Here is a 25,588-nt window from a genome sequence, read left to right as displayed (position 1 = left end):
ATCAAATTTGGCATGATAGTAGATTTTGATCTGGTAAACAAGTAGACCTATGTGAAATATTGTTTTGCACAGGCTTTTGGTTCCTAAGTTGTGCACAAATTACTAAATCAATATCTTGGGCATAACGAAATTATAATAAATACTGTTAATATCCTACAAGTGGTTGTATTTGTAAACACCAACATGTACTTTTATTTATACACAAACCCACGTACTCTTCTACTACAAGTTAGTACATGAAGCAGACGACAGGAATCATCGTCAACACTTGCTCATGTGATAGAAGACGAACACCAGCGCCACCGCTTCCCAGAAGACGGTTATACATCTTAATGCGTTGCTACAATCAACATCAGTCTCGGCTGGTCAACTCCCCTCTCTTAGCTTGCCTGGAGCTCTGAGAGATCCTAACCTAACCCAAGTCTCCTAGCTTGCCTGGAGCTCTGAGAGATCCTAACCTAATCTAAGCCTCCTAGCTTGCCTGGAGCTCTGAGAGATCCTAACCTAACCTAAGCCTCCTAGCTTGCCTGGAGCTCTGAGAATTTTAACCTTACTCAAGCTTGTTAGCTTGCATAGAGCTGTGGGAGATTCTAACCTAACCCAAGTCTCCTAGCTTACGTGAAGCTCTGAGAGATCCTAAAATAACCCAAGTCCCCTAGCTTGCCTGGAGCTCTGAGAGATCCTAACCTAACCTAAGCCTCCTAGCTTGCCTGGAGCTCTGAGAATTCTAACCTTACTCAAGCTTGTTAGCTTGCATGGAGCTGTGGGAGATCCTAACCTAACCCAAGTCTCCTAGCTTACGTGAAGCTCTGAGAGATCCTAACCTAACCCAAGTCTCCTAGCTTGCCTGGAGCTCTGAGAGATCCTAACCTAAGAAAAGCCTCCTAGCTTGCCTGGAGCTCTGAGAGATCCTAACCTAAGCAAAGCCTCCTAGCTTGCCTGGAGCTCTGAGAGATCCTAACCTAACAAAAGCCTTTTAGCTTGCCTGGAGCTCTAAGGTCTCTAGCCCACTCTGCTTGCCTGGAATATTCTGGTAACTTAACTGCTCTCTTGCGTAGAGCTTTGAGAGATTTTTAACTGCAACCACCCAGCTTGCATATAGCTTCTTGGTTTTCCTTCCCGCCTAGCTTACTTGAAACTTTGCGGGTCTCCAACTTCTCTTTGCTTGCGTGGAGCTCTGAGAATTCTAACCCACACTCACTTAACTTGCCTAGAGCTTTGTAAGAATACTTCCCCAAGCTGCCTGGGCCTTGCGATACCTATTTGTCCTAACTATTTATTGGATTTGTATTAATGATTCTGTGTTATATTGTTTCATAAGATAATTTTTGTAGCAAACGTTTGTGGGAGAAAACCGACTCCAGTATGTAAATTCCTCCGCTTTCTACCTTCTCAAGGTAATTTCACAATACTGTTTAAATGTAGCAATTAAAATCAATCGTGGACGAAAACAATCAAATGAAGAACGACTTGTTGCGACTGTTCACTTGTATAATATACATGGGTCGTTCAATATATTAGTTTCCCTAAGCAGTAAAATATTTAGTCTTTAAGGTACGTTTATGTACTATACATACATATGTAGGTGGGTCCTTCCTTATCTCTCCACATAATCCCCATTGAGATTCAGGCGTTTGTGTCACTGTCGCACCAATTTGTTCAAACCCTTTGCAAACAAATCAGAGCTGTGGCTATTTAGCTCTCTCCCACATTCAACTTCAATTAATCTGTTTCGAAACGTTCACCTTGCAATGCAAACTTTAACATCGGAAAATATATAGAAGTAACTCGGTGCTAAATTGAGGCTGTATGGGGAGTGGGACAGCCGTTCCAAGTCTAATTCTTTAAATTTGTCTTGTTTACGTGCTGAGTGAGGATGGGCGTTATCGTCAAGAAGAGACCAAGTGGCTTATGTCGAATTGCATTTTCTTTTGATTCTGATGATGATGAAATGAAGCGGAATGTAAGGAGAGTGATAAATAGCCAGAACCCTGATTTTCTGCAAAGGATTTGGACAAATTGTTACAATGGTGAGAGAAATACCTGAATCTCAATGAGAATTATGTGAAGAGCTAAGGAAGGACCACCTACACTATACACATATATACAGGGTAGTAGGTAACTCCATCGACGAACTTTGGAAGGTGATTCCTTATATGAAATGAAAGAAAAAAGTTCTAATAAACATGGGACGAAAAACGTCTCCTTTCAGAGTTATGAACCGCCGAAAATTCGAAAATTCACGTTTCGAAACGCTCTGCCTTAGAAACTACAGGACCGATCCCAAGCGGTTTAAGAAATTACAAAGGAACTAGTATGCGAACTATCCAAATATCCATGTTTTACCATCCTTCGTTATCGGCGAAACGAACTGTAAAAAAGAAATTGAGGTATAGCGATACTCCTTTAATTAGTAATAACGTGTTCGTTTCGCCGATAACGGAGGATGGTAAAACATGGATATTTAGATAGTTCGCATACTAGTTCCTGTGGAAACCGCTTGTTATAGGTCCTATGGTTTCGAAGGCAGGGCGTTTCGAAACATGATTTTTCGAATTTTCGGCGGTTCATAACTCTGAAATGAGACGTTTTTCGACCTATGTTTATAAGAACTTTTTTCTTTCATTTCATGTAAGGAATCACCTCCCAAAGTTTATCGGTGGAGTTACCTACCACCCTGTATAGTTTACAAATATATCTTAAAAAATAAATATTTACAGCTTAGGAAAACATATATATTGAACGATCCACGTACAAAATCATGTTACTTGTAATCGTTTTACTGGATTACGCGCCATCTCTCAGCGCTACAGCCCTACATATCACACCAGATTTCTATTCGATCCCACTTCCTGCTTTGTACGTCTTTCATCTTACATCTTTCTTTCGCTGCAACACTTACCAGTAATTTATGTGTTTTGATTATACGAGTGTTTCCATTACTTTGTTGTACGTTCAAACGATTGCAAACAGTGGCGTATTTAGGATTTTGTGTCTGGAGGGCTATACACAATATGTAAATAAGCACTTATATTTTTCTTTTTGGGTGCCGACAAGTTTTAATGAAGTTCACTTTCCTTCTTTTAATATTTGTATAATGACACTTCCAGGTATATGAGAAATGAAAACATTGAGTTCGAGTAGGGATGGGGCCGAAATAACTGAAATATACGATAATAACTAAATTATCAAGAAGGAAATGTGCGGGGAGAATATGGAATTCAGTGGTGGCACATTTTAGAATAATAAGTAACCTATCGTTTAAAATTAAATACAGGTCCCGCGATGAGGAAAAGAAATGTAAGTTATTTAAAGGAAAAGGCGAAATTTGAATGAAATAATCAAAGAATAATATAGTTATTAACAGTAGAAGGATATTTATATTATTACACTATGGTTTATTAAACAATATACATTTTGTTCTTACATAATTTTTCACAACTAATTTAATAACTTTACGTTTTCTAAAACAGCTCCTTATGAACAGTACGGTGATTAGGGCCTGTATTAAGATACATACTTCCTTAGTAGCTGACCACGTACGACTTGAATCACAACTAACAACAGTCGTAAGTGTGATAGGAGAAACGAAAGAAAATAACAACTAAGAAACAGAAAAAGAAGAGTAGAATGGACGAAAGAAAGAAAAAAGAACGCAGTTCTTACATTGAATGAAATTTGACAAATACAGTATTATTTCTGAACAATAAGCATAAGAAAATGAAAAGTCAATGAAATTCTTAGAGATGGTAAGAAGGATTATTGTTGTAGGATTATGCATAAAACTAACAAATTTATTTCGAAGGGCTTGAGCCCGATAGCCCCTAAATACGTCACTGGTTGCAAATATTTAATTTCACTCACCCTTATGTTGTCCATTGCAGTTTAGGAATATATTTGTTTTCTTGGTTACATGTCGATCCTTCTTGTTTGGGAATTTCTTGAGGTTAAAAGTGCCATCTGGGTTTAACTAAATAAGCAAAAAAATAAATAATTTTAAGTGGCAGTGGAAATTTCTACATTTAGAACAATAATTCATCAAATCACAATTTAATATGAATAATACAGGATCATATTCATGTTATTATTTTTTTAAATATAAGTACGGTAATGCATTGATCTCAATGAAATAAGCGAACAGTATATTTTAAAAAGATTATAGAGTTTATGTAATTAAATCAGTGACGACGCTAGCTTTAATCTCTTAGAGGGTCAAAGGAGGGGCAGATACATTTTTTGGGGAGGGAGGTTATTTTTCATACCAAGAATGGCAGTTTTATTATATTTGATTTACATTACAGTACATGTATTCCCTTGTTGTTCTCATATTATATAATTATAAATTAAACTTCTTTCAAGTAAAATTTGTAACAGATAAATAAGGTAAAGTCTGCACATGAAATACAGGGTGTCCAATGTAAAATGCAACCCGGAGTTTGGGATAGTTGAACTTTTGAACCTGAAGTGGTACACAAATATGGTTATATCAAAATAAAACCTTGTTCATGTATATATTTTTAAACTAGGAAACAACCATTGAAGTACACTAGGAACTACACAGTGTTGCCAGATGCAACCGAAGGTGTAAATCATTTTTTTTTACAAAGCACGTAAATTAACTCATAACTCATGCGTATGGATGTCCTGTCGTTAATTTTCAAGTTTTTGTTTAGTTGGAGTAGCTTGGAAACTATGGAGCAGAAAAAAGATTTTTTTTTTCATTTTCACCGATAACTAATCGGATGAGGTCTCTATAAGGGACAAGTAGAGAAATCGTAGTTTTCATAAATTAACACTCTGAATTTGCAACTCTACTGATGTTTCAGTACATCAAAAGGTGTGTTAAGGATTTGTCTACATTATGCAATTCCTGAAAACAATGAAAAAGAAACTTGAAATTATCGTGATAAAACTTTTACTTACATGCACCCGGCAACATTGCTATTCATCACGAACTGAATTGTCAGTTCTACGGCAGATTCTGGAAGGGGCCCGCTTTGATTCAATGAATAGCAGTGTTGCCGGGTGCATGTAAGTAAAAGTTTTATCACGATAACTTCAAAGTTTCTTTTTCATTGTTTTCAGGAATTGTATAATGTAGACAGATCCTTAATACATCTTTTGATGAACTGAAACATCAGTAGAGTTGCAAATTCAGAATGTTAATTTACGAAAACTACGATTTCTCTCCTTGTCCCTTACAGAGGTCTCATCGGATTAGTTATCGGTGGAAATGAGAAATTCTTCTTTCTGCTCCATAGTTTTCAAGCTACTCCAACTAAACAAAAACTCGAAAAATAACGACAGAACATCCATACGTATGAGTTATGAGTCAATTTACGTGCTTTGTAAAACAATTGATTTACACCTTCGGTTACATCTGGCAACACTGTGTAGTTCCTAGTGTACTTCAATCGTTGTTTCCTAGTTTAAAAATATATGCATGAACAAGGCTTCATTTTGGTATAACCATTATTTGTGTACCGCTTCCGGTTCAAAAGTTATATCCCAAACTCTGGGTTGCATTGTATATTGGATACCCTGTATTTTTCAATGCAACTTTTGATAACCTAAACATAATTTGAAGTAATTTTGCGCATGCTACAAGTAACACATTCGTCTATATTATAGGTATGCTACATTACGAGGGGCTGAGGAAAAACTCGTAGCCCAAGCCAGAAGGAATGTAGGTAGAATGATGAACTCCAGTTTTGAAGAACATATCTCTGTATGTGTAAATACAAATGTTCATATTAATACTGAAATTGTTATTGTGTTTTTCATGACTCTGAAGTGATTGTGTGCGCCCAGCCAGCGAATTTCACGTACATCGAGATCACAGCTGTCATAAAATTTATGTTCAACCTAAGTAAATTCATGAGAAAATCAGTGAAACACTACGGGACTCTCTTCCGTTATATACAGTGGTGAAGAATCAGTGACAGTTTAGACGTGACAATTTCCCAACAAATAATGCTTTACATTCAGGATGACCAATTCAGTGACTGTCCCCGAAATCATGGATGCAATTCGTAACATTGTTCTTGAAATTTGCAGAATTTCAGCAAAACGTGTGTCAAAGATTGTGCACATTTCTATGAAACTCGTCGGTAGCACAATTCATAATGATTTGGGCATGCGCAGGTTCTTGACATAATGGATTCCCAAAAATCTATCAGGAGATTAAAAGAGTGAAAGAGTAAAAGCATCAAGGGAAGTCTTCTCCCATTTTGACCTTAATGCCGATTAATTTCCATCACGAATAGTAATCATGGACGAAATATGGTTGTATCTCTATGATCCTGAAACGAAGTAATAGCCAATGGAGTGGTAGCACTCATTTCTTCCTCGATCCAAGAAGTTCAAGAGACAGAAGTAGACTGAGAAAGTGTTTGCAACATTCTTCTGGGATAAAGATGAAGTCGTACTCAGACTACCTGTCCAAGGCTCAGACATTTAATGCAGAATCCCTGCATTACTATTCGCAAAATTGAAAGAAAAATTCAAAGTACAACGCCGCGGGAAATGCAAAGAAAGGAATACTGTTATTCAGAAGAATGCATCAGTTCCTCAAGCACTGCAAACGCAACTGACATTGCATAATCTAGAATTTCAATGTCTAGATTATCCTCCTCATTCTCCAGATTTAGCTGCGTCTATTACCGGTACTTATTTCCCAAATTTAAATAACACTTGAAAAGACGCCATTTTAGTTCTGATAAGGGTAGTGCTACGAACAGTGGCGAGGAAATCTCCAGATTTTTTAAAACTGTTCTGCAAAAAATGGAGCACTGTACAAGGAAGTGTATTTAATCTCGAAGTATGTAGAACAACTAAAATTTCATAATTCCACGTGCACTCCTTCTGGCTTGGGCTTCGAAGTTTTCAGCAGCTCTTTGTACATTTCTATTCAATATGGTACGACGTCGCGTCAGTGCTTTGAAGCAAAATAACTAAGGGAGCACGAGTACATACCAAATACTAACTAAAGGTTAGCACTCTGACAATAAGTTTTATTGGCTGTTAATCAATTTAATTCCATATATTTATTATTATCATAATTTGCAGTAAGAGAAAGCACAACTGTTTTTATCTCCAAAAATTAAGCTCTGGTACTGGCAAATTAAGATATTTTAAGACCATCTTATGAATGTTGGATGCCGATAATATTATTTCAGAAAAAGTATAGAACCTTTAAATAAAACAAAATGTGTAACTGAAAACAACAAATCTGGATAAATACTAATGTTATTTAATGTATAGCTATTCTAATGATTTTACCTTTTATTTGTTTCTAATCGAAGCTGATCCAATTCGAAGAAAACAAGTCGACCAACTCTAATATTGTTGCTAGGCACAATGAAAGTTCTGTTTTCAATTGAATTGGATCAACAATATTGTCTTTTCTGATTGTTGGAAATTGAAAATCATAAGAAAGAACTATGACTAAAAATTACCGGAAAAGCGCAACATTAGAAAACAGAAGTATACATGCTGTATAGAAGTATAGACGCTCAAAGAAAAAATCTTGAACACTAACCTTTCACGTAGTAAATGAATGGTTAGTACAATTTGACAATGAGACTGACGTAGGAAAATACCAAATGTAGAATGTTTTAAGATTGTAGGAGTCTGGGGGGACAGTCAGGGGGCAGGAGTAGCTACCAAGGGGGCGCTCGCTCCCCTTGCCCCCTCTGGCCTCGTCAATGAATTGAATCAAAAGTTTTTCACTATCTTATACAAGTTCACTACCTAGAAAGATCTTTTTCGATCCTAGCTCGTCCCAAGTGGACTTTGTGGAGGACAAACACCGTGTGTGTAGGTTTCTCAGGGTTCTCAGGTCTCCTCCCACTTTCTCCATTCCAGTATTTTAATTTATTTGCAACATCATCATTTCCATTAGCTTCATTTCAAGTTTCTTTCTGAATTTGCGCTGCCCGCTCACGAAAATTGTGGATCTTCCCCTGATTAATAATCTTTAATATCAAAGAAAAGAATTTTCGCATTTTCTGGTGTAGAATAACATTATCTATTATTGTGGTACGTTACATTTTATTACCTCTTTCCACTTACGAAAAACGGGCAAAAGAATAATTATTAGTTTTTCAAAAATATTTAGTAGTCTTCCCCCTTAATAAGGATACGTTTTCATGACAGTCTCATGGATGTCACTGGAATTTTGCAACGAAGTATTTTATGACTTCCAGCTGGATGTCATTGGAACGCAAGGGGTTAACTCGCCACTTTGCAAACTATAGTCCTGCAGCGCAAAATACTTGTCGGAAGCACGTATTAAACTTAGACATGACGAGATTACAAGTATGTTAGATGGTCAGCAGCTTTTCTATTCACTTAAATAAAATTGAGCATTCTTTTTTGAATAAGCTGTATTATATCATTGTCGTTTCTGCCAGGAGTCACTCCTAAATAGCGGAAGACTGGGTTTGTTAAGGTTAATACAACTTGCAAAGCGCAAGAACAGTGAAATTATGCGTAGTAGAAAATAAGACCAGTAAGAACACAAAATGTATATTTGCATAAATTAATACAAGTAATAATATAGGCAATCCTAAACCTTCGGCTTGCTGTATGCAGCGCCGTAATTTAGATTTTTTTCTGGTGGGGGCATGCATTAATACATGTATTTGGGCCGCCTAGAAAAGTTGTTTCTCTAATTCTTGGGCCCCCTCTTTCCACCTTTCTCTTACTCTTTATGGGGCCCCGGAGCCTATGGCCCTCCCGCACGGCAAGGTCTGCGGGGCCGTTAGTTACGCTCCTGGGCCCTTTCCATACATGACAAATTAATTATGGGGACAATATTGACAAATCTCAAAGCGATACGAATAAATATTATTTTTAGGGCCTCTAATACTAGACAATTTTAACTGAAATGGGCCCACGACTCATTTTTTGTTTTATTGACCTTTTGCGTGCTGTTTTGTTTATGTAATGTAGTGAAGCTGTTTGATGTTTCATTTATAGTATCATGTTCGTATTTTATATGGTATAAGAAAATTTTGTTTTAAAATGGGCCCCCCTCGAACGGCGGGGAGCTTCCCTGGAGGAGCAGTTGCCTTCCCTGCCCCCCACAAGTTGCGGTCCTGGCTGTATGCTATGGGTTTTTAAGTCGTGACTAATTGAAACTTCCAATTGTTTATATTTACCAATTTTTAAGTTTTCTCAACTAACTCGCGATTACAAATAATAATAATAATAATAATAATAATAATAATAATAATAATAATAATAATAATAATAATAATAATAATAATATGTGTATGTCATCAGCTTTTTTGTAGAAAGGGGTCACCAAGAACCACCAAACTTGATAGATAGATATTCGCCAGATCTAAGCGCGTACGAAGACATTCTTTCAATTTTCGGCTCCGGATAGAATCCGTAAGTTCAAAAAGTTAAGCAAGTTTCCTCTCTGGTTATGGCTAAGAACGCCTTCCATGTGTGCAGCTTGCATTATCTCTTTGTTGTGCGGGCTTACATAACATGAGAGGATATAAATCTTGGGAAATGGAATGGTTGTAGAAACATTTTTCTTCCTCCTTTTATCCAGATTCTGAATTAAGATCCGGCAACAACAGACGCTTAGAGTTAGTAGTTAATAAATCAAATTGTGTTTGACACAGAATAAATACTGTGGATTTTATATAATTACAACCTTATTTACATTTAACAAAGCCATTTTAATAATAAACAAGTAAGCTTATTCACGTTCAGCATCATTACTATTCACTTCCAAATAAAGATGCGAGCTCTCTCGTAGCTAAGCGGTCAGCGAACGCACTTTTGGCGTGGGAGACCTAGGTTCGATTTCTGGCGGGAACTCATGTGGTTACGCTGTAGGTCCATGTCCCATATAGCCTCGTTTCATTTCAAAACTGAAATCAACTGAACTCAAATAAAGGAGCGCAGGTAGGCAGGCAGCGAACATAGTGGAGCAGCGATTGTTAACTATTAAGTGTTACTCACAGACTGAGATAGTTTTGTATTATAAGTAAATTGCCAAACTGATTTTATCAATGGGTTCAAAACTTTTAAAACAGCTTTGGCTCAAAACTTATATTTTGGACGTAATAACATTTTCTAAAAGGTGACAACATGCTTTCACGAAATATGTACAGCAAAACTTGTTGATAACGAAAATTTTAGTTACTCAATAGATAAGTTTAAGGTCTGAGTTTTTTTTTTTTTTTTTTTTTTTTTTTTTACATAATTTCTTGTATGAAAGTTTGTGTTAGACCAAACTGATTCTGTATTGTAATATTTTGGTTATTTTATATTGATTTAGTGGTTAAGGCGTGTTCTTTCTGTGCATGTAATCTTTGGCTCAATTCCTGCTGGAGGTGCTTGTCTCGAATATGAACTCGAGTAATGGTTCAGATCCAACTTTCAGCTATAGGTCCTGTCTCACATAGCCGCAGTGTTGGAAAGATATATTAAACTAAAATCAATCCAATTTCACTACAGCAGTTAATGTACTGCTTTCATTTTTCTGCTTTAGGAGTACAGTACTTTTAATTTGGAACTTTTTGTTTATTCATTTGTATTTTCTACTTACCAGGTTTTCCGCTTCATATATACAGTTGAAGAAACACTGGAATCAGATATAGAAGAAATGCATATAAATAATTAGATCAAGAGATCACATATAAGGAATGAAATAACAATAACGTTAGTAGTTTGCTTTCAAATTGATATCTCACTGTCATTCAGTAGCAATCTTGGATTAATGATTGAGTTCTGGACTTTTGTATTTTGTGTTCTCGTGCAATACCTAGATTATGAACAGCGGGACCTACTATTAACATAGGCTCTGAACTAGGGATGGCCACAAAGTTCCGGTTCCGGCGGAACCTGTTCCGGACCTGAGTCCGAAAACCCGGTTCCAGGACCGGATCTTAGGAACCGGTTCCAGACCTGGATCCGAAAACCCGGTTCCAGAACCGGATCTTAATAGCCGGTTCCACATCAGGATCTGAGAACCCGGTTCCGGAACCGGACCTTCTAGAACCGGATCTGTTCAGACCCGAAAACCGGTTCCACCAGGAACCGGTTCTGGCCATCCCTACTCTGAACCAATGACGAACATGCTTGAAACCAATGCAGATGGTAGATGCATACTATTATTCAAAGATCAATCCTCATAGTACAGGCCGATTTCTAGCACAGTATTATGTTCCCTCGAATAAAAACAGGTTAGAGTACCACACGTACCAGCCATCGCTAATGATTGGAATAACGAATAATATACTATATAATTAAGAGATTATTCCATTAATGAACATTTGAGTAATTAAATTTGAAATACATTAAATACATTGAAATGCATTGAAATTACATTAAATTTGAAAGTAAGATGTGTTCAATATAAATCCGCAAAAACTTCTAGAGGGCAGCACCTGTCTCAGATAGTACATGAACAGGCGGCAGAGCTGTCAGTGTCAGAAGGATGAGCCAGCAGTGCACCAACAGGTACAGGAACAAGTGGTGTTATCGTTACCCTGTTTAACGGTGAGGATAGAATCGAAGGAAGACCTATTACGGGAACGTGTCTACAAGTTCTACGGCACACATCAAAGCAAGGGTAAAATGTACACAGTAAAATATTTTACAGCCGAAGGAGTGCTGCATCATTTAAAAGACATGAGAATGGGCTTGAGTGGAAATGGTAGTCGGAATCGGGACGACCAGCTCGTATCCACGAAACAAAATTTGCAGCAGCTGAAGAAGACACTCGCAGAACAACGATGGTGTTTCAATGCGTATGGCGGAGCAAAAATTCATGATTTCTGCGTCCATGATCCACCATTTAGTATATAAGAAAACAGATCTACAATATAGGAAGAAACAAAACTCCCCCAAGCTGAACAACAAACCCAAATGTGGCCGTTCGTTGCGAAAATTCGGTGCTCGTAATTTTATCTTGGATGATGAAACCTATCTTACATTATCCTATGTCTCTATCAATGGAAATGATGGATTCTACACATCTGACCTCTCTACAGCTCCATCTAGTGTTAAATTTGCCACCTAGAAGAAATTTGAAGAGAAAGTGCTTGTTGAGACTAGGTGCTAGCCAACCGTTGTTGCGTTGATCTGGATTTCCTATCAACGCCCAGACGTACCTGGTACAGTGCATTAGGAAGAGACCGTACGTACGGTACATACGTGCAAACTATGAACCAGGGACATATGTGTTCTGGCTTGATCTAGCATCCGCGCATTACGCCGAAGTTGCAACTAAGTATCTCAAGCAGGAAAACATAGAATTCGTACCGAAACAAAATAACCCAGCTAGCTAATATTCCAGAAATTCAAGCCATCGAAAATTTGTGTTCAATTTTGAAGGCTTCTGACTATGCTAAGAGATGGCATGCTACAAAACCGGATCAGCTCGTTCGACGGGTCCTTTACTGCCTGAAGAATATCGATCTATCTGTTGTACAAAACCTTGCAAGATCCACCAGATGTCGTATCGACAAAGTGTGTCGTGAGGGAGTGATTGAAAGCTGTTAGTGCCACGATACTATTGCCTGTGCTGTGACTTCTCGTATGTATCACCTTTGTACCTTTTTTCCGCATGGCATTTCAATTATACTTGTCATTATAACTTGTACGGATTTATATTGAACACCCGTTATTAGTCTGTCTCTTTATATTTAAACAGAATTATCACGATGACACATATACCTTTGTCTCCAATTGAATGTATACGTTCAAACCTATGTTTCAAAACACTGGACACTGTAAGAGCATACATTATAATTGCAAGAAATCACTGCCAATTTTGCTGTCATAATCTTGCTGTTAAATTACAATAAAGCATAATATGAGCAATTCAGTTGAAATCAAAATATGTAATAGTTACTAAGGTATGTGTATCACTGTTAGGATTACGAGTATGTGTATCGCTCTTACGAGTGTTTGTCTCAGTTTAGAAAACAAACAGCAATAGTTTTAATCTGCTACTTAATAGTGTATAACTCTTACAGACACCAAAAAATTGAACAAACAATAGTTATCTATGAACTATTATTGACAACAAAATGACTTTTACTTGTTTAGCTAATACTTTTTAGCCACAAAATTAGAAGTCGTTCATATTTACTATTACTTCCGGTTTCAATCCTAATTTCCATATGGAAAAACGGTGAGATATCGAGATGCGGTGTTTTGCAATCTATTCAGCGTCCTAAGAATAAGTTCCAGAGATTGTATGGGTCAATGAAAATTTGACCCATGACTCATTGACCCACCACCCAGCGTAACCCATTCTGACCCACCATCCACCATGACCCACTCCGAACAACAACCCAGCATGATCTACTCTGACCCACCACCCACAAAAACCCATCGTCATTAACTTTGACCCATGATCCAAGTCCTCTCCACTGACTAAAGAGTTTACACTTGTGATAAAAATAAGGCTGTGAAATTATCACAAACCGGAATTTGAATTTCTACGGTTAACCAATCAAACACTGTTCTGTTACAATACCGGTGGATCTGACCTTCACGATATAGAATGGTAAAGTGTTTCTTATGGGCCATATTACGACGAATTTCTATTTAATTATCATATATAATTATTTCCTTGTTGAATTACAGATATTTTTCAGTGGAAAATAGGATGAAATTTGAAAGTCTCAAATTAAGGTAAAGTAGACCAATGAATGGCCTCGAATTCCAAGTAACTCCTATTGCTACTACTACAATTATAAATATCAATATCCAAAAGTGCCTGAAGGTTTTTTTTATTATTTAGATATACTCATCTAAGGGAAATAAATAGAAAGAAATGAAAAAGAAAGAAAGATGGAGGCTTTCAAAGTAAATCGTAGGCAAATTTTCCAGTGTTCAGAAGATGCTGTTTACAATACACTGAGCAGAGTAGGTCGGTGGGTCGTTGTGGGTCATGATGGGTCGGTGGGTTGTAGTGGGCCATGGTGGGTCGGTGGATCAAAGTGGATCAGGGAATTACGGTGGGTCACAGTGAGTCACGCCCTGTTGACCCACGACCCAATCACAAATCTTGATCCACGACCCACTGACCCACTTTATCTCTGATAGGGTCCACCTCCTCCATTAATCCTCTACACTCTATTAAAACCATAAGTAGTTCGAATTAACGATTTCCGGTTTCAAATTCATCACAATAGAACGAAAACAAGAAGGGATGGCGAGTAGGCCTAATGTTTTTTTTAAAATATGGATTAAGCACCCGAGGAACAGGTTACCTTAGATCTTATTACTCTATTTCTACTTGTTAGTTATAGACGTAGTACTTCAAGTTTGAATATTGAATTCCCATAGTTTGCAAGTCTACCACAAGATTCACATTGTGAAACGAAATTCCCTTGTTTAACATAAAAAGTGCCTTGAAATGTAATTATACGGAAGTCATTACACTGATTTGAAAATAAAGTTTGAATTATTTTGATTATGACTATCATTATTGCTTTTAAGTGCCTTATAAATCTAATAACAGCGCTAAAAATTACTATTATATTTCTTTCTGTAAGAGTACAAAATGTAAAAAATCCTTACCTGTTTCTCTTTTGGCACTGCTTCGGAGGACGGTTTGGAACATAGTTTCATGTAATCAGCTGTAACAGATGTGTAAGAACTTCATTATATATACAGTATATGTTCTATTTTATAATTACAATTAGATTTTACACTGGTGTTACCACTCTTAATTCTACTACAATTGTTGTCGAATGAATCCGGATTCGATGGGCCACAATTTGGGAAGCAACTTCAACAAGCCAGAAGTCAAATACAACGGCGATGGAAACTGATGTGCTACCAGTGGCGTGCCGTGGAAAATCAACGCCCGAGGCGAGAGTATACGACAGCGCTCCCGTACATATGAGTAAGGTCGAGAGACCAACCACGAAGAGCCACCATCGTTGGTACGAAGCGTAAGAATATTTTGAAAAATAAACTCTACTGTTCCTTGATTTTTAGCAGTTTTTGTTTCTTTTTTCTTTCCATTTTGTATGTGTGCTATTTATTTTTCCTCTCTTTTTTCTTGCCTTCTTTTCTTTTCTTTATTCTTCCCGAATTTTGCGCCCCCTTACTTCGGCGCCCGGGCCATCGCCCAACTCGCACTCCACGGCACGGCTGTGTGCTGACCATATATAAAAGAAACAACACCATTTCTTAAGTTATAGAACCTTATATAAATAAGTCTTAAGAGTTATTATTAATCGTAAGTGTTGGCTTAAGCCCTTCCCTGCTTGCTACCAACGAATTTAGCGTAGATTTTATTACTTTTAACCCAATAAATGTATAAAATCTCCGAAGTTATGCATCGGTGGATGTTGACAGTATACAGCTTAATAACCATTAAGAAAAATATACAGTATTATCAAGTTGCAATTAGGGATGTCCACCATCCGGTATTTTACCGGACAGTTCGGTTTTTAACCTTCTTGTCTGGCACGACCTCAAAACCGGATGTTAAATGTCCGGTATTTTTTCTTCTTACTAGTAATATTCTCTGTTCCTATTCAGATTATTTTGGAGTGACGAAAGAAATCTTTTGTCGCTTAACATGGTTAAAGCAGAATTTATAATTCGCTTTGATATCGACCTATTGTGTGCTTAATTTGCTAAAGAACTGAAGGCAAGAAAATTTACTGAACTTACCAAACTGCTAAAGGTCAACAAAAGAGCGTAGCTAACACTACTTCATCCTCAGCTACATCTTTTAATTAAATAATGCATCCAGATTCAGCAAAAATATGTATGTAGGCATTATGAGATATTATCAGCTTCAGCGAAGACTTACTTTTCAAGTAGGCCTATATTTTGTGCATGTCGTAAATTATATTGTCAATTATATTTGCTTTTCTGTTTTAAATAAGATGTATCATGGATGATAGACTGTAAAAATCACATGTGCTAACTCAACCAAACTGGAATAAGTAAATTTCATAAATGCTTTAAAAGTAACTAAAGTTACTTAATTCGAACTCTGAATCGCTCAATTTTATGTGAAGTAACCACTTTCAAGTTGTTCACAGTTTTTTGACGAGCGATAATGGCCACAATCTTAAGAGTGTATATCTATACTCCAGAAGGATGTACGGTATTTCTGTTTTCAAAAGTTGACCACTCTAGTTGAAATGACAGTAAGATTTTCTCTGAGTAACCATGGCTATTATATTTCTGCGTTAGACCCTTTCCGCACGGTGTCTTCTTCCACCAGGCAAGAGGCCTAAAATTGCCCGGAATTGGTGATGCTATTTATATGTGAATATTAGACAAACCCATGTTCCAAGTTGTATATAATACATCTATGGATCAGTAGAACTTCATTTCATATCAGAATGGAAAACTCTTCATTTCATCACGGGAAGCTAGTTTCAGGTTTGCTCGCCAGAGGTGGTCTCCCTGACTAACCACGAGTGACATCTAAACGCACTGAAGTACATTAACTGAAGGAAATACTCGGCTTAAGGAGGAAATATTTGGCTTTCGTGCTATTCGGATTTTCATGCTAGGAATAGGGTTACCAGATTGAAGTGAGGACAAGCCCGAATATCACTGACATTACGTAATTGCAATAACAATCCGAAACTAAAGATTGCTGCATGTTACTACCGTCGTTAGTTCTATCACCTCTAACCATTGTTACTAACACTATCATTGCTAATACTGTAACAGATTTGATAAAAGTAACACGAAAAATTAGTTATATAGACGTCTTCCTGATAGTTACGACGCCAGCTTTAATTTCTTGGGGAGCTGGCAAACGGAGGAGCAGAGACATTTTGGGGACCAGCTATATTTGTAGTATATCGAAAATAATAAGTTCTATATTACTTGACCTGCATTATAATACAACATATTTGGGAGGGAAGTTTTTGAGAAACAACAGAAGGACCCTCAAAAAAGGGCAATACAGAAAGGCACTGCGTCAAAAAGGCCCGGGTCAAAACGGGCCCGCTTGAGAAATACCCCACGTCAAAAGGTATGAGATGGAAGTATAAAAATGCTTATTAGATGAAAAGAACGGTACCGTTATCTGTTTTGTTTATGTTGAAGCAACATATAGGTAGATCTTTAGGCATAACAACGATATGCAACAGTAGAGTGACAACGATACGCATGGACGGAGAAAAAGCAAATTGTGAAGTGGGTATTCATGTAAAAACTGGTGTTCCCACATAGAAATGTACGTTAGGGAATAATGTATTTCCAATTTTGCATAAAAACATTTGTTTATTAATATTCGTAACCATTGTCATCTATAGAAAGTTGGAACATTGTTGTTATTAGAATTGCTTTTGAGCTTAACTTCCCTTTCAGCAGCGAGACTCTATGAGACGGGACCTACTGATTAATGTGGAATCCGATCCACTTGAGCTCTCACTAGGAATCGAACCCTGGTCTCCCACGTCAACATTAGGAAGAATGTTTTTCTTTTTTACTTTTTTACGGCTTCTAATGAAGCTAAAAACTAGACACCTCACCTGTATGTTTAGTATACAGTAGCCCCTATCATTTTCGCCTAATCAGATACTGTTCCTCTAGCGACAGTGATTCCACTCAAGAACAGTGCAAAATTGTTTTGAAAAGGGATTTTTATAGGGAAATACGAAAAAAATTCCTCCGTTACTTTCCTCTTATATACAATACTGGGACAATCTGTATACCATCTCCAAGCCTGTTTCATTAACTTTCAAACTAAGTATAATATATCCCAGATAGCACGAATACTTGCGGCAAATTTTTGCTTCGTTTAGTGGAGCAAACAATCTGAAAGTTTGCGAAGGCAAAATTTCTTAATATTTATTAAAAGCTTTCAATATGATCTGCAAATTTTCGCTGATTTGTAAAAATAAATTCACCACTGCAATTAACTTGCATCTTTTTTGAAAATATAGCGTTGAAAGTTTGCCTTCGCAAACAGTTTGCAACTCTGTAAAAAAACTTGTTTCGAAAAACTTGCTGAAAGCAAATATGTGATGATATTACCGAGTGCACGCGCATCGTACCCAGAATTCACTGCGCTACATCAACTGTGACAAAACAAACGGGAAGTGAGAATCGAGAAAAACCAATGCACCAGAGGACTCCAGAATAAACTCACTGGTCTCTTATCAGCCTGACGTTATTTTGTGAATGTGTGTGAGAGATATGATCGTTCAGTAAGTAGATAAATTGCGATATCCATTTTCTGTGCATTTATCGTTCGTAAGTTTCTTATCTTTGGCAAGTAGCTAAAGATGTTTAATGCTTCCCACTAAGAAAAGACGGATCTACATTATAAAAATTTTGATGTTTCATAGAGTTAGGTTTCAGTTTATAAATTTGCAGCAAACATTACCTGATACATTTGCAGCAAACATGATCTTGCGATCGTGAAAACACTTTCTGCAATGTTGCTGCAAACTTTTTAATATTTTCACCAAATTTATCAGCTCATTTTCGGAAATTTTGTCAAAGAAAATTTGCACAAAATATTTGCAGCAAAGTCCTGGCAAACTTTCTTGCTGTGCAGTCGCAAACATTTCGTTTGTAATGGCAGATGTTTTCATTTTCTGAAGCAACTTTGCTGCAAACTCAGCCAGCGTCAACTTCGTTATTTGCATTGAACTTTCGGCAAATTTTCTCATTTGAAAAGGCAAGTTTTTTGCAAACTTTTTAGTTTGCCTTTGCAAATTTTTAAACATTTTTAAAAATTTTTCTGTGCTATCTGGGATAACATAACCCCAACTACAGGGTGTGCTAGAATGTTTCAAACAAAATTTGGAAAGTGTAAGAGGCAAAAAAGTTACCCCCAGCCATATCTCCGGAACAATGGGGAATGGACCCTATGTTCACGTAAGCATTTTTGCTTAGAATGACCTCCTCTATCACCTCCCAAAATCTTTGACCTTCCTCACAGGACACCTTGTATATATATATCCCACACCATTACACTTTCTTCTCCGAGTTTTACAGTGGGTTAGAGATTCTTGATATTTAGCTCTGTATTTACTTGTGGAAAACTATTATTCTACTCTCAGACCCATACAGATTCAATTTTGCTTCATCGGTACATATTCCCATCAAGTTTTGAGAATATGTAGGAAAGTTTTAACAAATTCCAAGTGCCTTATGTTTCTTAATTTGGATAATACAGGATTACCCTAAAGTCGACACCCTGTTGTAAGATACTCTCATGTAGGCAAATAGTTGTTATTTGAATATTAATCAATTTATTTTTATTTTTCACAAATCGAAAATACACATGAATGAGCCACCGATCGTTATACTTCCCAGGAACGTGCTATAATTGCATCAGTGTTTTTAAGAAAGAATGGATCGGTGATTTTGGCTCAGCATGAATTTCGCCGTCGATTTCCTGGGCGTGTGGTATGGACTGGTCAAACACTGCGACGTCAAGCCGCTCGTCTCGAGGAAACTGGGTCAACACGGAACAGTAGAAGTTGACGGCCTGTAGCGTCCGCACAGTCGAGAACATCGCTGCGTTGCTGCAGATGTCCAATATCAACTAGATGACGGACCACGTAATTGGGCATCAACAGGCGATCGTTACAGCGAATTTTGGTACAAGACTTACGAATGTTCCGATACAAAGTACAAAAAACAAATCAGTTATTGCCTGGAGATCGCTAGGTACGTGTTCAGTTTAGCCAAGCCCTTCTAAATCTTGCCCGCAAAAATGAGGATTTTCCATTAAAAATTATCATAGCGAAGAACTTTTTCACCTATGCGAATAAGCAATTTTTCTTTATTTCTGGGACACTGATACAGGCCCGTATCCAAGGGGGTCTAGGGGGCGGCCCACCCTAAATTTTTACGGACCCCCATAAAATTTCCACGCTAGGCTTGCAAATGAACTATAATATGATGATGAAATATAATATGGTTCGATCGGGCCCCTCCTAACTTCTACCCCCTACATTTTTAGGCTAGCTACCGGCCTGCACTGGTAATAATCCGCGTGTAATTCACGAAAAGCCATTAAATTTCTCAAAGTTACTGTTCGATGCGGTGTTTACGAAAAAAAAGTAATTGGCCCCTAATTCCTTGAGGATAGCATTGGTGACAATGTGACTGTCACTAGCGCGGTTTACAGAACCATGATCAATGACTTCTTGCTGCCACAAATTGACGGATCGGATTTCAGAAACATATGGTTTCAGCAGGACGGTGGGACCGTGCACACAATACGAGTAACAATGGGCACTTCGAAGCAAGTATTTCACGGTCGCTTAATCTCCTGTTTTGGCGATAAGAATTGGCCCGCAAGATCGCCCAATTTGAAAGCTTCAAACTTCTCTCTTTGAATGTTTTTAAGTCAAGGGACTACAGGAACAGTCCTCTCACCTTGACAGCCCTAAAATAGAATATTAAACAAGAGGTGGAGAATTTATCGCCAGATGTTTTAAGAAAAATAATGGAAAACGTTGTGAAACAAGCCTGATTGTGCATCAACTCTGCCATTTTCTTGACTTAAAGACACAAAATGTAAATGTCTTAATAAATGTAATTAAAAGAAAGAACTGATATTTTTTTTGGTACAAACTTAAAAAATAGGGCGAGGACATTTGTGCCACCCTGTATATGATTTCCTTCTTGCTATTCCACAATTATACCCTTCCACTATTAACCTGCATTTTTTCACCAATACCAATTTTAACCTGTCAATCCGTATCGTTCTTACTGGCCTGTTCCAATACTTTTGACTAACCCTATAAAATAAACAAGTGCTTTGTACAGAATATTTTTTCATAATAATAAGATTTTTATACTTTGATCAAAGGATAAAAATGGAATTCTATAACTAAGAGGACAGTCATTAATATGATAGATATAGGAGCACAAGCAAATTTTCATGGAGAACCGACTTAAGTGATAGCGTTTGTTGCAAAACAAACAACAACTGAACACAACCAAGATTAGCATCCAAATTTCTCATATTTTACTAACATCCACTGATATTCTTCTTTCTTTTGGACAAACACTTGAGCTTACTAAGGGCCTCCTGCTTTGATCTCAGACTTTTTAAACGTAAGATCGTTTCAATCCGGGCCCTTTCACTTAGTCCCTACTGTCCAAGATTCTTTTGATCTGGGTCCTTTTGACGCAGGACCTTTTAGTCAAGAGGCATTTTTGACACTGGACAATTTTGACTTCGTCTTTTTTGTCGCGAAGCCTTTTTGTCGCTGGGCCTTTCTGTCCACGTTTTTTTGTCCGGGCCCTTGTGACATGGAATCATTCTTATATATGTTACTTAGGAATTTATTTACATTTCTAATGTATAGAGTTCAAAATATATATTACTTACACACATTGATTTGGTACTGATCCACACATTGCTCAAAATATTTCATGTATAGTATCTTTTCATATCCATTCTGAAAAGGAAAAATGTAAAACAAACGTAAAACATTAATTAAATATTACAAAGCGGGACAAATGTTTTATTCTTCGAAATGTCTTGTAAAAAATTCAGTAATAAGTTATTTTAAAATTCTTGTATACTGTAATTTAGTTACAATTTAAAATAAATTTTAATACTTACAAAATCCTTCAAAGTAAAATGAAAATGAAAGCTGGGTCATTCCACAGAAAACAGTTAAATTCAAGACACTCAATATCCAGTTTGTTTGTTTTTATTCCCAATTTTCAGTGCCCTTACTGTAAACATAATGCATATATCACATATGATTTTACCACAAAATTTACATCACTATACTGCAGGAGAGTTTGAATATTATATTTTCGTTACTAAATTACAATAGTGTACCAACTATCGTAAACAAAGCTTCGGAAACTTGTTTGTTTTTGTTTATTATGTTTTTATAGTTGCTATTAACTACTGTATAAAACTATGTATGATATAAAGTATGACCTCATTTGCCACCTTAACAGGCCTGCAAATTTTTTGATGAGTTTTTTTTTTAATCTAGCATAAAGTTAGCTTATAATAAGTAGGATTTCCATTCGCCCTATTTTACTCACATGCCTCCTTTTTTCTTTATTTTCTTTTTTTCTTTTTAGACTAAAATAAGCATCCGAACGTATTTTCGCACACAATTAAATTCAAGGATCTTATAAAATAGAGGATCTGCCCTTACAACAAAATCTTGAAGCCATACGTCACAGTTTCACCACCCCTACTCTGCCCACTTCACCCAATAAGATCGCAATGTTTTGAGCCAACAATCATGGTGGAAACGAAAGTAGCCAATCAGACGATGGCAGAAACGAGAGTAGCCAATCAGACGTGCCGATGCTCGGTTGTTTTTTGGTTTCATCGATTTAATAGGATGAAAATACATATGGACGGATTCTCTATTTATGACATCCTTGATTAAATTGACCTAGTTTCCTACCAATTCGAAAAAAAATAATCGAAAATTAAAATAAATTTCTTGCATTTCGATTCTTGCAAATATTTGTATTTTTCGACTACAAAAAAGTGTGCAATAGTCGAACGCAGCTTGTTAGACGATAGTCTGCTAATACTTTTGTACAGTCAATTGTCCAAACAGTGGAATTGATTGACTCCAGATTCTGTTGCAAGCATTCTGAATGTTAAGTAGAATTTCAAAATCAAGATTATGTCGTGTTAGAATTTCATTCATGCACAAGGGGAATCTCAGCTCTTTTAAAGTAGATAGTTTGAAATGAGAATTACAATTGACCACAGAAAAAATGTGTTTTAAGTTATACTCGTATTTTAAAATTTATGTAGTATTTACGATTTTAAAAATACTTTTGAAGTTGTGTAGATTAGTAAAAAGTGATGATGATAATGATTGAAATGGTGAAATGAAGAAACTGAGATGAAACGGGGAATCCTGGAAAAAACTCGTACGCGTTGTTTGCCCACCACAGAACTTGGTGGAAACTTGGATCAAAGCAGGGACTCTACGCACCAGAGGTGAACGCTGTCATTGAACCATTGTGATCTCCGTTTTACTTTACGATATATGGTAATCTTAATCATCATCATAGGTATTCCGCCATTATTGGCAGATCATTTGCTGCCACTGGGAACCTTCCATGCTCCACAGTCTTCAGCTAACCTCTTTGTCTTCACGTAAATTTTTGTTTTGATAGCGTCGATTAATTGTAACCCCCTTCCTCTTTTTCCTACTACCATATGCATGTCCCTTATGATACAGTTCCTCCTTAGTCAATGTCCCTACAAGTTTCTCTTCCTCTTCTTAACAACATCTATAATTGTTCTTTTCTTCCCCACCACCCTGTCATTCGTTTTCCGCTCCATCCAGCTAATTCTCTCCATTTTTCTTCACACCTACATTTCGAAAGCTTCCAGTTATTTTTCATCATTTTTTAAGTAATGTCCATGTTTGTGATCCATACAGTACAACACTCCACACGAAACATTTTATGAGTCTTTTTCTCAACTCTTTATTCAAGGTCCCACAAAATAATATTTTCTCCCTTCTAAAGACTTCTTTCGGAATTCATATCCTTGCTTTTATCTCACGTTCGCACTTTATATCATCACTAATAATACTACCTAGGTATCGAAAACTAATAATCTGTTCTATTTTCTCCCCTCCTACACTATATTTGACAAAGACCCCTTCGTTCCAATCACCATGGCTTTTGTCTTTCTAACATTTATTTTCATCCCATATTATTCACAGCCCTTCCTCAAGTTTTCTAACATCCTACTGATTTTCTCTTCAGACTCTGCAACAAGCACCATATTAGCTGTAAATCGTATACATCTAATCATTCGATCTCCTACTGAAATGCCGTCTTCACTTTATAGGCTCTTTTTCACTATCTCTTCTAGAAGATATTAAATAATGTAGGTGAGAGACAGCATCCCTGTCAAACACTCCTTCCAATTACACTCTTTTTTTTGTCATTTCGTCTCCTATTTTAACACTTACTTGTTGGTTTGTATACAAGTTTCTCATAAGTGTTCGATCTTTCCATTCCAACCCAACCTTCTTTAGGACTTCCAACAACAATTCCCAATTTACGCAGTCAAAAGCCTTTTCTAGGTCAATAAATCTCACATACACTTATTTTCCTTTTTCTACAAAAGTTTCACCAATCACCCTTACTAGTCCAATTGCATCTCTTGTGCCTTTACGTCTTCTGAAGTTGAACTGTTCCTCCTAGACTCTTTTCATTTGTTCTTCCATACAATCTATAATGACCAAACAATGTACGAACACATACAATATATCAATCGATGTATCTTATTGTGCTGAACAAAATAGCGTGCATGAGGATAAATCCTCATGCGTAGTTTTCGAGAAAATGAAAACATTAACTTTAATGACAATGAAAAATATGTCGTTCGTGTTCAACGAAAACAGGCTCAAAAACCACCATTTGTTAAGATGAAACTGATACTAAAATAATACCCCATAAATCTTTTCATCGTTACACTAAGGCAGTGGTTCTCAACCAATGTGTCGCGACACACTGGTGCATCACGTAGTCCCCTAAGGTGTATAGCGAAATTTTAGAATTTAAAAATCATGAAGGATTTAATTATAATTAGTTAAAATCGAGACAGACTGTACCAGTCAACACCTCCAGTAGTAGCAACAATGCTCAGTGATAAAGTGGTTATAAAAACTAATTGGTTTCACTATGATAATAATAATAATAATAATAATAATAATAATAATAATAATAATAATAATAATAAGTATTATTATTATTATTAATATTATTATTTATAATAAAAATACTAAACAATTGTGTCGGGATGTCCTGGACGCTCAGTAAAGTGGGCCATCAGTCAAAAAAGTTTGAGAACCACTGCACTAGTTTCTCTACGATAGGCTATAGATGGTTAATGAAGTATTATTATCTAACGCTTTCATTCTCTCTTAAACTTTCAGCTATTTTTAAATATCTTTTAATGAAAACTATAGTTTTTAGAACAGTATGTATTTCTTGCAAAATAGGGAACGAATTTCTCTTAATCACAGTTCTTTTCTTCATAAATTTCATGAAACATCTACAACTGGCAGTTCTTTTGGAATAAACAATAAATTTACTAAATCAATAATTTGGAACAGTAACTAACACAACTGACATACAAGGTTAGAAAAGTAAATTTACAACAAAAATATTTACTTACAATTCCAAAGAGGCTTAACAGAGTCAACAGACAAACAATCCGTAGAATGGTATCCATATTTATCGTGCGAACATGTGCATTGCTTATTGCAGGAAACGTAATATTTCTTTACTTCCTGTTCATTTCAAATGGAATAAAAAAAGAAAGCAAGCCAAACCCATCAGGTCATTCTCTATATAAGTTGTCAAACACGCACATTCAAACATATTTTGAGAGACAGGAAAAAAAAAAAAACATGTGGCCAGAAAAATTGCTGTATTCTAGTTAAAAACGAAATGTATTTCAGACATTAGAAGTACAGTATATAATAATAATAATAATAATAATAATAATAATAATAATAATAATAATAATAAACATTGTACATTGTATATTCGTGACCAATTATGGCTTAGACTATGGTCACTGCTAACAACAAAATCAAATCCAAATTATTATTATTATTATTATTATTATTATTAT

The 25,588-nt window shown here is 36.4% G+C and overlaps 1 protein-coding gene across 2 annotated transcripts in view; it reads right to left on the bottom strand.

Annotated features, from left to right (window-relative positions):
- Positions 1-25,215, bottom strand: part of LOC145684915 (uncharacterized) — a 73,570-nt gene extending 48,355 nt beyond the window's left edge. Inside the window, exons 1-5 of one of the 2 annotated variants that reach the window (XM_081757266.1) lie at positions 25,127-25,215; positions 21,326-21,395; positions 14,563-14,621; positions 10,574-10,609; positions 3,865-3,970 (exon numbers count right to left, since the gene is read on the bottom strand). In XM_081757266.1, coding sequence (XP_081613392.1) covers positions 3,865-3,970; positions 10,574-10,609; positions 14,563-14,621; positions 21,326-21,395; positions 25,127-25,183 — 328 coding nt within the window. In that variant the 5' untranslated portion in view covers positions 25,184-25,215. The remainder of the gene's footprint in view (positions 1-3,864; positions 3,971-10,573; positions 10,610-14,562; positions 14,622-21,325; positions 21,396-25,126) is intronic. The other variant, XM_081757267.1, reaches the window with a different exon arrangement.
- Between the last annotated feature and the right edge of the window lie 373 nt (positions 25,216-25,588).

Source organism: Thermobia domestica, chromosome 5, assembly GCF_964235325.1.
Source record: "Thermobia domestica chromosome 5, izTheDome1.hap1.1, whole genome shotgun sequence".
NCBI classification, from domain to species: domain Eukaryota; kingdom Metazoa; phylum Arthropoda; class Insecta; order Zygentoma; family Lepismatidae; genus Thermobia; species Thermobia domestica.
The sequence above is the reverse complement of the archived record's forward strand: the minus strand, read 5'-3'. Positions and strand labels throughout refer to the sequence as shown.